The sequence below is a fragment of the Liolophura sinensis genome, chromosome 13, assembly GCF_032854445.1.
Source record: "Liolophura sinensis isolate JHLJ2023 chromosome 13, CUHK_Ljap_v2, whole genome shotgun sequence".
NCBI lineage: Eukaryota > Metazoa > Mollusca > Polyplacophora > Chitonida > Chitonidae > Liolophura > Liolophura sinensis.
Genome location: NC_088307.1, coordinates 17677695 through 17693481, shown reverse-complemented (window position 1 = coordinate 17693481; position 15787 = coordinate 17677695). Strand labels below are relative to the sequence as shown.

Sequence of the window (15787 nt, the reverse complement as noted above, 5' to 3'; positions counted from 1 at the left end):
CAGCAAACGTTCAACAGGATCCTTTACAAAACCAACAGCCAATTAAGAAGATGGGCATAATTTAAGAATGGAAAACAAAAAGAAAAAAAAAACAAAAAAAAAACAAAAACAAGTAAACTAATTACAATCTTGCAATTAGTCTTAACAGATAAACAATAAGATTATGATTCCCTTAAAAGAAAACAAAATAATTACCCCCCTTACCAATTAATTAAACCATGAGAATATTCCCAAAAGCAACTATACCCTTATTACAATGTATGTGTGTATATATCTATATATATATATATATATATAATATAAGAATATGGATACAAGAAGTACCCATTCTACAGAGATAACAACAGATCAACCGCTTTATATATCAAATGTTTATACAAGGTATTTGCACTAAATTATGAACTGTGAATGATAATCATACAAGATTGACTATACTGAGATAAAATTCAAGAACAATAAGGCAAAATAAAGCAATCAATGTGCACCGCTTACCCAAAACAATGCTGAGAATGGTGTTTCAGAAGAAAGCATGAAGCACGACAAAGCTATTCTGCTTTCTGTTTTTCAGGTCCCCATTATCGCCAGTTTCAAAGAGTTATTTCAGCAGCACCTGATCTACCAGAAATGTAGAATTGCCATTTTACTAGTTACAAGTGTAACAGGGCTACACTTTAGCAACCACTGCACCACCAAGAGGCCTCTCAGAGATGTAGAATGACAATTTTACCCTTAACTGGCCAAATAAAATTGTAAAGTCAGCATTTTCCCAGTAACTGGCCTATCAGAATAATAGAGTAATCATGCCAAAAACTGGCCAAAACCAGTACAAACCGGCCTACCACCACTGTGGAATCACCCTTCTACCTTTATTAAACTGGCCTACCAGAACTGCAGTCTCTACTTTCCCAGAACTTGGAGTACCAGTACTATGACTAGGGAATCACTGCTTTACCAGTAACTGGCCTATCAGAACTGTAAAATAACCATTTTACCAGCAACTGGAGTAAAGGTACCATGGAATCACCTATCACCAGAAAGGAAAATGTGAACACTTTAGAATTTCCATTTAACCAGAATTGCAAAATCACTGTTTTACCAATAAGCAAAATGCCAATACTGAGGAATCACCATTCCCCCCCTCCTCCTCCCCTCCCACACACAAAACAGATCTTCCAGTACTGTAAAAAACACTGTTTTATTACCAAAAAGCCAGTCAGAATAACCACTGAATAGAATCACCATTTCATCACAAATTAGCCAACTAGCACTGTGGAATCACACTTTTACCAGCAACTGGCGATCCAACACAACTGAATAACCATTTTACCAAAGATTAGTCTGCCGGAAGAAAGAATAACCATTTCACCAGCAACTGATTTTCCAAGGAATTACCATTTTACCAGCACTTACCAGAAGCGTAGATTCTTGTTTTAGTTCCTCAAAACAAAATTATCAAAAATGTTAATATAAACACTTCTCATGCCAGACATTTTAGTATTGACCAATTGGAAGCTATACAGTAATATAAATTTATGCCTTCATTCTGATCTTGGGTGTCTGGTAAAATCTGCAAAACAGAAAACAGAATAGCCCTGGCCAAAGCCGAATACGCAGGCATAGCATCAGTCTAATAACTCTAAATATGTGACGGGCACTTTCCCTCGCTGCTCCTTACGTTCAGCCATCATCCAATCAGGATTTAGCCCCGGTTGTGTGTAGACTATTATGTACTGAAATATAAAAGAAGAGAATGGTTTGAGTAAATTACATATAATGGTAATTAATAAAATAATAATTAATACATAACAATAATCTCAATTACATATAAATTACACATATATATAAATATAAATGTTTTAGAAAAGTAATATAAGTGTAGTCATATACAGGCACAACGGTTCAATTGGACTTGTAGACTTCATCAGGGTTTCCACAATTGAAAGAAAAGGTTTTTCAGAAGGCCTTGTATCCCATGTTTTCCAGTACTTAAAACTATAATGTCTTTCAAAGGACCATTCAGTTTAAGCATAAGAGATTAACGAATACTACACATACAGGATACCTTTATTCAAGAGTCTATATCAAACATAATGCAATATATTAACACATTGCTCACAACTGGTCTTGAAAAACCTTTCAACAAAATCCAAATATTCTGAAGGATTTTTAAGGGCTACTGGCAACACTGCTTTCATGTCACAAAACTTAACCTCTTCAGTCAGGTCAATTAGATATGTCAAAAATGAAACCCACATTTGTTTATTTTTAAATTTTTATTATAAAGCCCACGGCGACAACAAATGGTGTCACGCAGATTAATTCATTTAACCACAGCACCTAAACTTTTCTTACATTCTGAAATGAGTCAAGTATTGATTTATTTATTTGATTGGTGTTTGATGCTGTTCTCAAGAATATTTCTCTTATATGACAGCAGCCATCATTATGGTGGGAGGAAACTGCTCAGAGCCCGTGTTCTCAGAGCCCGTGGTGAAACCCACAACCATCCGCAGGTTGCTGGCAGACCTTCCCATGTACAACCGAAGAGGCAGTCAGCATGAGGCGGAATTAAACCCACAATGACCACATTAATAGGAGGCTCCTGGGTCATTGTGCCATGCTGGTGTGCTAACCCCCTTGGCCCTCAAAATGAAACAAGTAGATTTCCACAACTGTTTAAACCTTCTGAGTGTTATCTAACAACTCTATTCCTGTATTTCATCTAAAAATTAGCTTTTTTCAAGCGACATATGTTTCTTGATTTTGACGAATTCATTCACCTGATATGGCTACTTTACTATTTAGTAGTAATGTTAAATATTTATTTGTACTCATGTAATGATACAAACATGAATGACAAGAAACCCTCATGTATTTCTACTACCTGCTCACTTACACATCCTCAGACCACAGCCATCAGAGCTTCATGTACCATGACATCAATGCAGTGATGTATGCTTTGACTATGGAGGCTTGTTAATGAACACTGAGGCTGTTTCTAGGTGTTAGTGTTACATTTGGCCTTATGGCAGAGGCAAGTACCTCAATGGTGTTGGCTAAACCAGGGCTAACATGCAATTTAGGACCATGGGGCCTCTTTCACAGAGCCAGTTAGGAGCTGAAGTATGAAAATTCAATCTTCTTAACAAAATAACCTATCCGAAGCTGAAAGCATAAACTTGACTCAATTTGTGAATCATGGGTAAAAATGTTATCTACCTGAATTACATATTTCAGAGTTTAATCTGGATTGCAGTTTTAGGCTAAAGCTTAAAAGTGCTTTGTGAAACGAACCCATGGTTTGACAGGGAGTAACGATTCCACTTTAGCCCCAGCCTTAATATTTCCCGTATTTATCAAGCATTATAAGACTGGAGTCGTAAACTCCAAGTCCTTAAAACACCGGAGAAAGAGCGAGCTCAAATCGTCAAAACCCTATTTCTTCTAATTTGTAAGACAGATATTAGCAGTGCTGAAAACAAAAAATTACATTTCTCTCCCAGTTTTTTTCTTTTGGGGGGGGGGGGGGAGGGGGAGTGAACATTTGTTGTGCGTTAGATGAACCAACTATGTGAAAAAAAAAAAGGAGAAACTTAATTCTCTTGCTATAATTACATGTGTATTGGCTAAATAGAGCAGAACAGGCCTAGAACTACAACCACTTTGAGAAATAGTCCTGTCTTCTCCGGTTACTTAAATGCAGTGCTGATCATGATATTCTAGACTAGTACTGTGCTAAAGTAATCTAGCTACTAAAAGTGTACATGTATACAGTATCCCAAACCATGCAATATGAATGCGTCTTGTGCAAGGGTTCTTTGTGAACACTACATGTACTACTTTAACTGCTCCAATCTCAACAAAACATTTCTAAGGTTTCCTGTTAAAGCCATACTTCCCATAAAATTCCTATGAGTTTTTGGACAAAAGAGAGGAAAATTTACCACTAGAATTGATCTAACAGTCCACAATATCACAAGCTTTATTACCAATTGAGCCTAAATAACTGCCATTATATGGTTGATGTCAAATACTAATGCATGGATGCTCAAATTTTAAAACAAAGGCCAAAAAGAGCCCGAATTCAGACAGATGCCAAAAGAGCCCAACTTCAGAAAAAGGTCATAAAAGCCCAAATTAAGATGAGGGTGAATTTTTTTTCGAAATGTATGACTGAACATAACTTTATCCATTCTTTGATAACAATGAATCTGTGGATTTTACAGTCTATTATTAGGTATATTTAAACACTTTCTAATTTCAGTATAAATAATGGGACTCAAAAGGGCACCCAAATAAAAATGCTGTATACAAGTGTGTCTCTAACATATACATCTACGTACATGTATATCAGAAAACAAATTAAAAAAAAAAATTAAAAAAAAAAAAAAACCTGCTGAACTGACTAACATCCATGATGTGAATTGCTAAGTGAAGGGAAAAGCTGTGGGTATGAACAATAATGAAGCTGTGTTGATCTCTCATGCGACTAACATTTAGTTACCACAATTTCCTGTCACATACATGTAAATCTCTGGTCAATTATATACATGCCAAGTTCTGCAGACCAACAAACTACAATGATCGGAAAGTTAAAGCAATAATCGCATGCAAAGCAGTCCCGAAGCACAGACCTCGCAGAGGAGTTTGCTTGTTTTTGTAGTACCCCACAACCCCATCCCACCCCATCAACCTCTGCCCACCCCACCAAGGATATCTAAATGATTGACTTGAGTACTGAAAGCAGCTCCAGGCCAAACATCAACACATTAAAGTAAACAGAAACCAGTTTATACAAACAATGGTACCTTTGAAATTCTGATCACATACATATAGTTTGTATCTGGGATATTACAGTATCTGCGGTGGGGGCAATGATTTCCTATACTCTTGAATGCACATCATTTTTGCATGTTTGTGGTTTCGTCCTTGTAAAGTTTCATCGTTTTGGATATCGGAATCATATGATATTTCTTTTCCAGCCTATCATAAATACATGTATTAGACGGTCTGTCTCTTGAGGATATATTTACACTGTACCACAATAATTCTTGAAAGGTTTACATCTTTTAATACTATGATATATTAATTCTTAGGTGGAATGTTTTTTTTTTCTCTCTAGGTTATACTGACTCTTTAGATTGTTCACAACTTGAATCCACTAAGTTACAATCATCACCTTTAAATTTGCATAATTTTAATATCTTCCATGACATTCATTGGATGATATAAACTCCAGGAGGTCTGAGGCATGGAGACTACTCTGAACTCATACGACAACAACAGCAAAACTAACATAAACCCAAACAGAACAAACACAAAAATAAAACAGTGTTGAAATAAAATACAGAAAAATGCAGAATTGAAAGAAGCAGTTTTATACCTCGTCAGCTAAGAGAGACAACTCTGAGCTATCTGCGGCATCGTAATCGTACAAGACACGGGCCTGTTTTTTGTCAGTGGGTGACGCCTCGGTGACCTGAATAGCAGGGGGTGCAGAGGGTTGATTTTGGGAGTTAAGGTTACTATTAGACAAATGTGGAGGGTGGATGTTTGGCAATGAGCTGTTCCCAGGACCTCCCCCCACACCACCAGCACCTGTGCCCGCCGGGTAACTGAAAGAGGAGGGAGTCAGACGTAAGAATAAAACTGAAAACTCAGGTAAGGGCAGCCAGATAGAGGAAGGAAAATAATGCAAGACTTCAACCATCAAATAGTTCAGAGCACAACAACAACAACAGTGGCCAAAATCCCAACAAAAATCACAATAGTGACAAAGATGTTCACACAGCAGTTTAGTCAGGTCAGACATTTTTTCACCACATGTATTAACTGCCACATTAATTATATCTGCTGTCATTTTTGTCGTACAAATATTTATACAATAACGCTAGATCCAAATCTTAAATACTCCAATCATCATGACCAGACACATCCCAGACAGTTGACCTACTGAAAGTGGACCATGGGCCAATGATGCTGTCATCCTTTACATATCATCTGACTACGACACACAGATGATGGTTGGTTTGTTGTACCATTATGGGCGTATGACTTTAAATTACGTCTTTATCCAGCCGGTATGTAATGTTCTGGTTTCAGTTTCGACTTGAATATGTAATTTCATTTCCTGTATTAAAACTACGATGACTGTGTGATGGCCCTTGCAAAGCTCATAGAACAGCATTAGTTTAGTCTCAAAGCCTTCTAATGTGTTTCAAGCTATACACACGTAAAGGTACATGTGTTTCGACAGGGCAACACGACCTTGTAACTCTTAACAGGACATTTAAATAATACTTTGCACAGCAGGCACTGGGGTAGGTTGTATGAAGGAAATGAAGGAAATGTGAATATATGGTGGAAAGGCTCTTCAACACAGCATGCAGCAAGCAACCAGAAAACATGACGCCGTCCTTAACAAAATTCTTGGTGTGGCCTCACCGACTTTGTCAGCAAAAACACGGTTAGTCAACAGGGGATTACTTTTCTTCATTAATTATACTGCCTAATGAAAATGATAGTGATCTCAACAAAAATATCAGGGAGGATAAAAAAATATATAAACAAATTTCAATCAAAATCCTAACAAACACTTTAAGAGGCTTTGTTTGGAGGGTCAGCTGGGTTACGCCCTCAACAAACATGTTTTTGATGATGGCCTGATGCTGACATCATTCCTACTGGGAACTACACTGTACAGAAGATACTGGGTAGTATCAGTCTAATTCAACAACAACGTGGTGATGCCTCGTGTATTCAGTTCAGAGGAATTAACATTAACGAGATTAACTAGACTAATATACCCAATTCATCACTGTGGTCCTCTTTTCTGTACAAGATCCTTGTTTTCATATATTCACATTAGGAACAAATACAATGTGTAATGTTAAGCTAACAGGGTTAAACTGACTCTCTTCACTTAGAATTTCTTCAAAAGCAACAGACCTGTGAAAATGTTGAAAACTGCACAAACTAATGTGGTACTTGATTGTGTTTCGTATGAATTTGAGGAAAAAAACAATATTGTAGTACCTGATTGTGTTTCGCATGAGTTTGAGGGGAAAAAACAACAAAAACATATTATTCTTCCACAAAAAAAAGGTTGATTATTATTTGGGGTGGGGCTGAATCTATTTTCCCATGGAATTATAAATCAGGATGCTCATAACCATCTCAGTCATGCCATGACATAATGTGACATATTATATATCAGAGTATTTCATTCATTCAATATTCTTAGGTTTTCATGCAAGGGTGGAAATGTTAAAGATTTCTGACCAATTTCAAAGCACAAAAAATTTTTTAAAAAATAAGCAAAATCTCAAAGACACCGACAGTTGCTGTCCTATTATGATCTGGTTGAAATAAAAGTCATTTTCACCACAAAAGTCATTTTCACCACAAAAGTTCAGACTGTCAATTCATCGATCCCTTATAGGCCAGATACGCAAAAAAAAGCACAGTTATTTCTGCCTATGTTACAACACTGAGGACTTGGTTGACAGCGCAGAATTCAGTTATGATATTAACATTTTTAATTTTTAATTAATGGGTCTAGTTAATGCTGACATGGGCAACTGTATCGTGTGGTCACTTTCGGATATGTATGATGTCAACAGATGTCATTATCCATGTCAACAAAATGTGACAGAATACTGTCAGAAAAACGAAAAGTTAACAAGCTTATTCTCCAACCGAAACATGTGCTTTTAAAACAGTGGTCAAATTTGAAATCCTGGGTTCAATTTAACAAAGCTTTGAACATCAACTTTTCGTAAATCTTTTTCGCTTAGTAACAGTTCCTTACACTTTGTACATCACAGGCGATGTCATTTACAGGAGAAAAACTTAACAGAAGCAAGAAAATAGATTAACAGCATTTTCTGAAAGTCGACCACCATCGTAAAGCTATTAATGTTAAATTAATGGATTATTAATGGAAGAAGTAATTTAGACAGACGAAATTGCATACACATTACACAAAGTTCCACGACTACCACCCATTTCATCAGTGTTGTTGCTGGCTGTACATTCATGATTACCATGCTATGTCTGCGCATATATATGTAGCTTTTACATTGTACACAGTCAAAGGCTGCATTTGGCACATGCAAACTGTGTCAAAACCCTATAGCGTAGACATTCTCAGGAATACGGTATTAACATTCTCCACAAACTGACATTTACATGTATCTGATTAGTGTATTAGGCTGTACTCAAGAATATTTCACTTAACATGACGGGTACATTATCAGCCGGCATTATCTCACAAGCTGAGAGTATATGTGGATTATTTTCTGGGGGTGACGGGAGACTTACAAGTAGATCTCATTCCCATTAACATTCAGATCTAACTCGCTTTAACTTATTCCTTTATTTCACTGGTGTTTTACTCAAGAATATTTAACTTATAGACCACAGCCTATATTACTGTGTGAGGAAACAGCGCAGAACCCATGACTATCCATGCTGGCAGACCATCACATATATGACTTGAGAGGAAGACAGCACAAGCTGGACTTGAACTCACACTGATAGCATTGGGGTGAGAGGTTCCTTGGTGATTATGCAGCGCTAACACACTAACCCTATGGCCACCGAGGCCTGCCCTGATCCTCAGTACTAATATTACCAGAACCAGTGTCCCTGAATTATACCTAACCTCAAGAAAAAAGGTCTTTCTTTTTAGATTTCGTCAAACCTACTCCCAATGTTCTACTCAGATGCAACTGTACACTAAAGATGTCAGTTGTAGTAGCACTGTATACATGCATTACACATCATGGCCCTTCCATCACTCCCTCCTACGATAATGCTATGATTGGGGAACAGTGCTAGCCACAAAGTCACCCCAAGCACAGCATCAAGAGTTACTTCCCTTAGTTTGGTGACTAACTATAACAGAACTCTTAGAGTTGGGCAAAATGAGTATCTTAGTCATGGACCAAAATTGGACCACTGTAATTATACGAAAACTCCAATATACATCAATTTATATCAATAAATTTAGGATATAAAAGGTTCGAGCTCAAAATATTCTTGGACGCATAGAAGTCCAAGTTATTCTAATGACTTGTGTGAATGCTAATTGTGCAACCGCTCCCAAGACCGCGCGTGATTAGCGCAGAGCTCACCTGCCAAGCTGACGCTGCAGGTCTGTCATGTACTGCTGACACTGGGCAAAGTACGTCACCTGAGCCTCGATGAAATCGTTAAGGCAACGCAGGTGATGTGCCTGAAACCAAACAACAACAACAGTCAATATCAATAGTGAAAAAACAAAAACATCTGGTACAACATCTGTGTACGACATTCTCAATCTCTTCATACAAGACCAACAATGTAGGTCTTTCTGAAATATCACAAAACTTGGGGACAGATTTCATGAGTGTTCCCTTCCATACACCTTTCTTTCTTAATACCAACACTAGACCAGGATCTTTTAATTTGGGGTTAGGGCATAGATCACAGCCGGGAAGTCTTCCAGGTTAAAATAATGGTATTTAAGAAAACCCTAACGTGGAACAACTCCACGCAACAAAAATGCATGTATTAACTGGGAAAAATTCCAGTAACTTACGTTCAACAAGACATTTTCGTAACCTTTACAACCAGTAAATCCAAGATAACTAAAAAATGTGACACCCACATGCCGTGACAACATCATGACATAATTAACCTGGTTGTTGCTCCCAGCGCATGTGTGGCTGACCTTTCACGATGTCACTATGTTCTGATTAGCTGGCTGTCAGTTTTGACACACAGAAAGCCATTTTACTGCGGAGGCACGAATTTAGAATTGACCTAAGGTTATGGAGCAGAATGATGGACCTCACAGTATGGGTGAACTGTCAAATTAAGCCTGCATTAAAAAAGGAGGGTTGTCTTCAACAACTGTTCCATTCTGTAATTCACGGAAAGGTTAACCTCTGCTGCGTGTGCGTGCCTCTCTGACCCATATTTTAAAAACTTGGCAGCGCGAGGTGACCTGCTCAATGAGAGCCTACCTTCCACTTCAGCTAAGATTTACAAGAGAATGGTGACGTTAAGGCAAGTAGTGATTGTCACAAAATGTGCATAAACATTTTAGCTTTCAGAATTGCCATGCTTTATGTGTATTCAGGACGAATCTAACATGCCTGCATCGGAATTGAACGAGGAGGTAGCTTTTGTAATCATTAAACCGGAATTGGATCCAAACATACTTGGCAGGCCCAATTGTATTTTTTTTTTTTAGATATTTATATATTTTTTTTTCTTAGTACAAAAGACTTTACAAAAGATACTTTTGAGCATAACTAGATTTAGAAGTTTGGGAAAACGAAACTTGGTCAGTTGCTCTCTTAAGACAACCAATGAAAATGCCTTTCCATGCTAAAACTCATATTTTCCTCACCATAACTTAGTAAGATTATTTCAAAAACATAAAAAAAAAGACAAAGTTTGGATAAGGAGCACAAAATTTTTGTTATGGTGCCTTACAAGCAGCACGTATGCCAAATTCGGACAAGGTGTCATGGCTTCCTTGGATTTTTTTTTTTTTTTTTTTTGATTGGTGTTTTACGCCGTACTCAAGAATATTTCACTTATACAACAGCGGCCAGCATTATGGTGGGTGGAAACCGGGCAGAGCCCGGCGGAAACCCACGACCATCCGCAGGTTGCTGGCAAACCTTCTCACGTACGGCCGGAGAGGAAGCCAGCATGAGCTGGACTTGAACTCACAGCGACCGCATTGGTGAGAGACTCCTGGGTCATTACGCTGCGCTAGCGCTTTAACCGACTGAGCCCCGGAGGCCCCAGCTTCCTTGGAGACCATCTCTGGTATAAGCATTTTGTCTAGAGCACAGAACAATCAAGCAACTAAACAGAAAATAAGCTAGTACGAGTAGTAAGTAACATTTTACACTTATCATTTTCCCCAGCCAATGGCGATGTGCAAAATCGAAGTATAAGAGGAGCAGATCTAGTTTATAATATACTGTCATGCAATTATTTTTGGGCTAAGTACAAAATTGAGGACAAAGACTTAACTTAACACTTAAATCTGGAAAAGAGAAGACAACAAAAATAAAACCAAATTTATTTCAGAAGAGGAGTCCATACAGACCTAAGCGGGCATAGGTATTTTCTTATTACGTGCTTACTAACTCTACAAATCACCTTTTAAACTGGAATTCTTACGATGTCATGGGATACACCATTTTAAAGAGCACTGAAACAAGATAACGTGTCATCCATACCCTACGCTCTTCAGTATTAGAGGTGAGACACTCTTTTATCGTGTGAAGTATGGTCCTCTTATTACAACAGGAGGCCACGCATTGTGGCCTCCTGGCTGAGACCACGCATTGTGGCCTCCTGGCTGAGACCACACATTGTGGCTTCCTGGCTGAAACCTTGACGAATAATGCCAAAATATTCCACTACCATTTTATCGTTGAAAATTGCTTTCAAGTATATTAGAATTGTCTCGTAATCAGCTGAATGAACCCTACTTCTGACAGAGCCAGGAACAGGTGACGTCACAGCAGAACATGCCTTCGTGTGTGATGGAAATATGAGACCATTGATTGGTTAAAACTGTTAGCATGGTGGCATGTTAGATTTTCATTTGCTTTAATACTCTGAACGGCCATATCTTGGTTATCCTTCGAAACAAAAATAAAAAGTGACATTTTCTGAACTTTAAATGCGACTCTTTAGCGATATATATTTACATTTTGTCATTTTCTGTTAAGTCTTAAAACAGTTTTGAACAACATCGCTGGATAAGAAAAGCTGCTCTGATGGACTTACATGAGTACTGCTGACTCCTTCCAGCAACAGTTTGGTGATTTCTGCCTGTCTATCGAAGTCAGCCTGAGCCACACGCAACTCCGCCTCAGCCTGTAACAACAACAAAGAGGTCATGGTTAAAAAGATCTGGCAGAGATCTTTGTAGTATATAAATTATTCTTCATTTACAGCAATAAATCCAATCACTCATCATGATGACTAATGGCAGACTTCAGGCACAATAATGTCAAGAGACCTATTGTACACAAACATTAATGTTGTGATTTTATCATATGTGAACATCTGACAGCAGATAAAACATGTTTGGATTCCTTTTTTCACGCCACCACCTTCATGCAAATAAGAGCACATCTACAAGGAACACTAAAGAGTTGCTTCCCCTGAACCATGATGAACAAATAAAAAAACAAAAACCTAGCTGACACCAGATGAACATATACCAATAACACGCAACCTAAAATACAGCAAAAGATAACATCCAAAATTCACTGAGATAGACTCCTGACTATTAATTCAATGTTTTGTGACAGCATGAGTTGTGCAACCATACTCTTCATACAAGGTTGGTACCACACATCATGCAGAGGCAGATGTATATTCAAGCTCCAGCTACTGACCCACATATCACACCACCTATATCAGACAACACTGGTTTGCAGTTACCTATATTCAATCATTTAAGACAATACATTATTCCAAATGTTGTTTGGCTGACTCTCTCCATTTTGTGGTTCATTTGACCTCTTGTCATCAAACCCCTAGTTCAGCAAGTTTGTTTACTATATCATGGTGGGCAGATCAAGTTCAGTAAATACAGGAAAGACTGGTGCAAAGAAATTAAATCACAACATGAAGATCACAATGTAATAGGTCTAGGATAGGTAATAATAGGCTAGGAATATAGCTTTTAGTGACAAGTTGACATCTTCCAAGCCTTTTCATTTGCCTATCTTCTCCTACCAAAGCCACGTAATTTGGGCCCTTTCTGTAGGATAATTTTGGGTGGGTGTTCGCAGCTCTAATTTGGGTGCTGTTCAAAGGTATGTACTAAGGCCTGCATATGCCTCTTTACTATGAAGTAACTGTCACTACACATACTGATGTATGATTATACATTGCCTATAAGGGAAAAGCTGGGGCCTCCGTGGCTGAGGAAGTTAGCACGCCAACGTGGCGCAATGGCCAAGGAGCCTCTCACCAATACGGTCATTGTGAGTTCAAATCCAGCTCCGTCACAAGCCATACATGGGTAGGCCTGCCAGCAACCTGGTCATGGGTTTTCCCCGGGCTTTCCTCCCACTAAATGCTGGCCGTATAAGTGAAACATTCTTGAGTAAGGCATAAAAGACCAATCAAACAAATAAAGGGCAAAGCAAATCTTTGAATTATATGGAATTAATACTCTCTTTGACTAGAAACATTTCTTTTAAAAAAAAATCAGATTTCAATTCCATGTTCGTAGAATTTGACAAAAATATTGAAATAATTTCTGATCTTTAAACACACCTTAAATGATTTTTTTTTTTTTTTTTTTTTGATTGGTGTTTTACGCCGTACTCAAGAATATTTCACTTATACGACGGCGGCCAGCATTATGGTGGGTGGAAACCGGGCAGAGCCCGGCGGAAACCCACGACCATCCGCAGGTTGCTGGCAGACCTTCTCACATACGGCACCTTAAATGAACTGGCATCTATAAAACAGATATCGCTACAACGCGATACAGCAAGTTTTGAATTAAAACCTTAATTTTAACACTTAAATATAAGACTTCATTAAATGTGCAATCTTCCCAAGACCCTTAAACACAAGTAAAAGCATTTATAACACACACTTGTTGTAACCTCTTCAAACACTGATGGCATTTTCCCTGGCCTCAATTTTACTCAGAAATCTTTACTTGTGGCTCTTCAGACTTCAGAATTGGAATGGATACGTGAAAAAGTATAACAAGGTTTAATAGAAAGATAATTAGCAAAACACTGCCTTATATTAATACAATTAATTAAGACAACGTCTTTTAGCTTATTAAATTCACGGGTGCAGAATATGTCACCAGCCTGGTTTGCCTACAGATATATCTATGAATATATGCAACTCGAAAATCATGCTGGCCATTACTAAGCTACAAGACTGCAGACGCATACATAAAGCCATTCCCTAGAGCTGCTGAGCACATGTGCACATGGCGCAGGTTAGTGCAACCTGCTGTCCATTACTTCATGTCAGACTGAACTAATATACATAAATAAATGACTAAGGCCTTCCAAACACAGAGGCCGGCTTGTAACAACACAGTGAGTCAGAGACCCCTGTTGACAGTCACATCAGGCCAGTCATAAGAGATATTCGCTTTCCTGTTATATATGTATACTGTACATGTATTACTGACTGAAAATGCAGTTATTTATACTGATGTTACTTGTTGATATATTGTTATAGAGGGCCTCTGAGAAGAGCAAAATACAGGTTTTATTCATTTATTTATTCATCCATGAGGAGTGTACAATCTGTCAAGTTTCTTACAATATCATGTCACACATGAGCACTGTATATAGTGCGCACTGCAAGCTTTTCACCACACAGCACTGTACTGTCACAGCACTGTACAGTCACAGCATGGTACTGTCGATCAACCAGCCAGTGTTCAGCATAGTTTAAACCTAATACATGTACAATCTACATCAAAGTCTCAAAGCCTCGTTGAAAACAAAACCATTTTTGATGTGGTCTTATCACAATATGCTACACAATAGAAATCTATATACATAATTCAGAAAACAGCCAATTTTCTATCTGCACTATGTATTCAGGGCAATGTCAATTCTACGTACCATCATCTTGGGCTTTTGCTTCATTTGGTTCAAGAAGTCAATACTGAATGTCTACAGACACTCAGAAATTAATTGACCTAGTCAGTTATATCCTAATTCCTTAACCTTTTCACAAATAAAAGAGCAACTTTTTTAATTTGATTTTGGAGACAAAAACTACATTGGTTGGGTTGGGGCAATTTAAGGGCTTCACAAAAAGTGTTATTTTATCAATCTACACAGAATAATGCCCTCAGAATCTGCTTGAATAAACACCTTGCAAACATGCGGAAAGGTTGAAGAATTACAGTATATCTTAACATCTGGATAATTAATACCTTCATGAACTCATGAAATGTAGCGGCTAATTGGTGATTGAGAGTAATCGGTGTTTAATAATACGAAATGTAAAAAACGTAACAAAAAAGACCCCCGTTTTATTTCAGGTTTGCGGCACATTTGCTATCCTGCATGTAACTAGTCCTACCATTTACATATACGCATTTTTTCGGTCTGCACTCTGGATAATTTAAAGTGACGTCGATGCGAATAAGGGTGACTATACAGCAGGTAATTGCTGTTTCGACAGTGTTTACAATACACCACTAGCCTAGCTCATTAACACTTGGGCTGACTGCCAAGAGTTGATAAAGCTCTCCATTTATACAAATTCATATCCATCAAGATGATGACATGAAAAGCCTATTAGAACTAATACATGTTCAACAGTACGTCAAACTAAATATACAGTGCGATAAAATGTTATTTTCAATTAATCCTTCACAGGTGAACCTGACTGCTGATGTTAACAGGAAACCGGTGTTGTATGAGACATTCAAGTTTAGGGTACCAGTGGGTGTAACTTCCAATATGTACACATGTGTATGGTAACAGAAGATCTACTTAAGTCAAAGTGGCAACTTTAAACTAGGATCTCCTTTACCCACTGTTAGCCAATCGTTGTTAACTCTCAGTCTTTTAAATAATCAAATGTTCAAATAAAATTTTTTTTTTATAAAATCTAAACATCATTCTGAGATGTGCAATCATCTTTGAAAGGTGTTTTAGAAGATAGGACCATATCCTGCTGGAATTATGTAAGTTTCAGCACAAAAATTAATATTTTATGACCTTTATTGTATTTTTAGTGACAAATTATTAGGGTAAATAGA

General features: G+C 37.7%; 1 protein-coding gene across 3 annotated transcripts in view; it reads right to left on the bottom strand.

The window, feature by feature from the left end:
* Window positions 1-1157: 1157 nt before the first annotated feature.
* The window catches only part of LOC135480304 (endophilin-B1-like), a 47889-nt gene continuing 33259 nt past the window's right edge, over window positions 1158-15787 (bottom strand). For all 3 annotated transcript variants that reach the window (XM_064760113.1, XM_064760114.1, XM_064760115.1), the window contains 4 exons: window positions 11803-11892; window positions 9138-9238; window positions 5384-5615; window positions 1158-1730 (listed from right to left, as the gene is read on the bottom strand). In XM_064760113.1, the coding sequence (XP_064616183.1) occupies window positions 1623-1730; window positions 5384-5615; window positions 9138-9238; window positions 11803-11892 (531 nt within the window). In that variant the 3' untranslated portion in view covers window positions 1158-1622. The remainder of the gene's footprint in view (window positions 1731-5383; window positions 5616-9137; window positions 9239-11802; window positions 11893-15787) is intronic.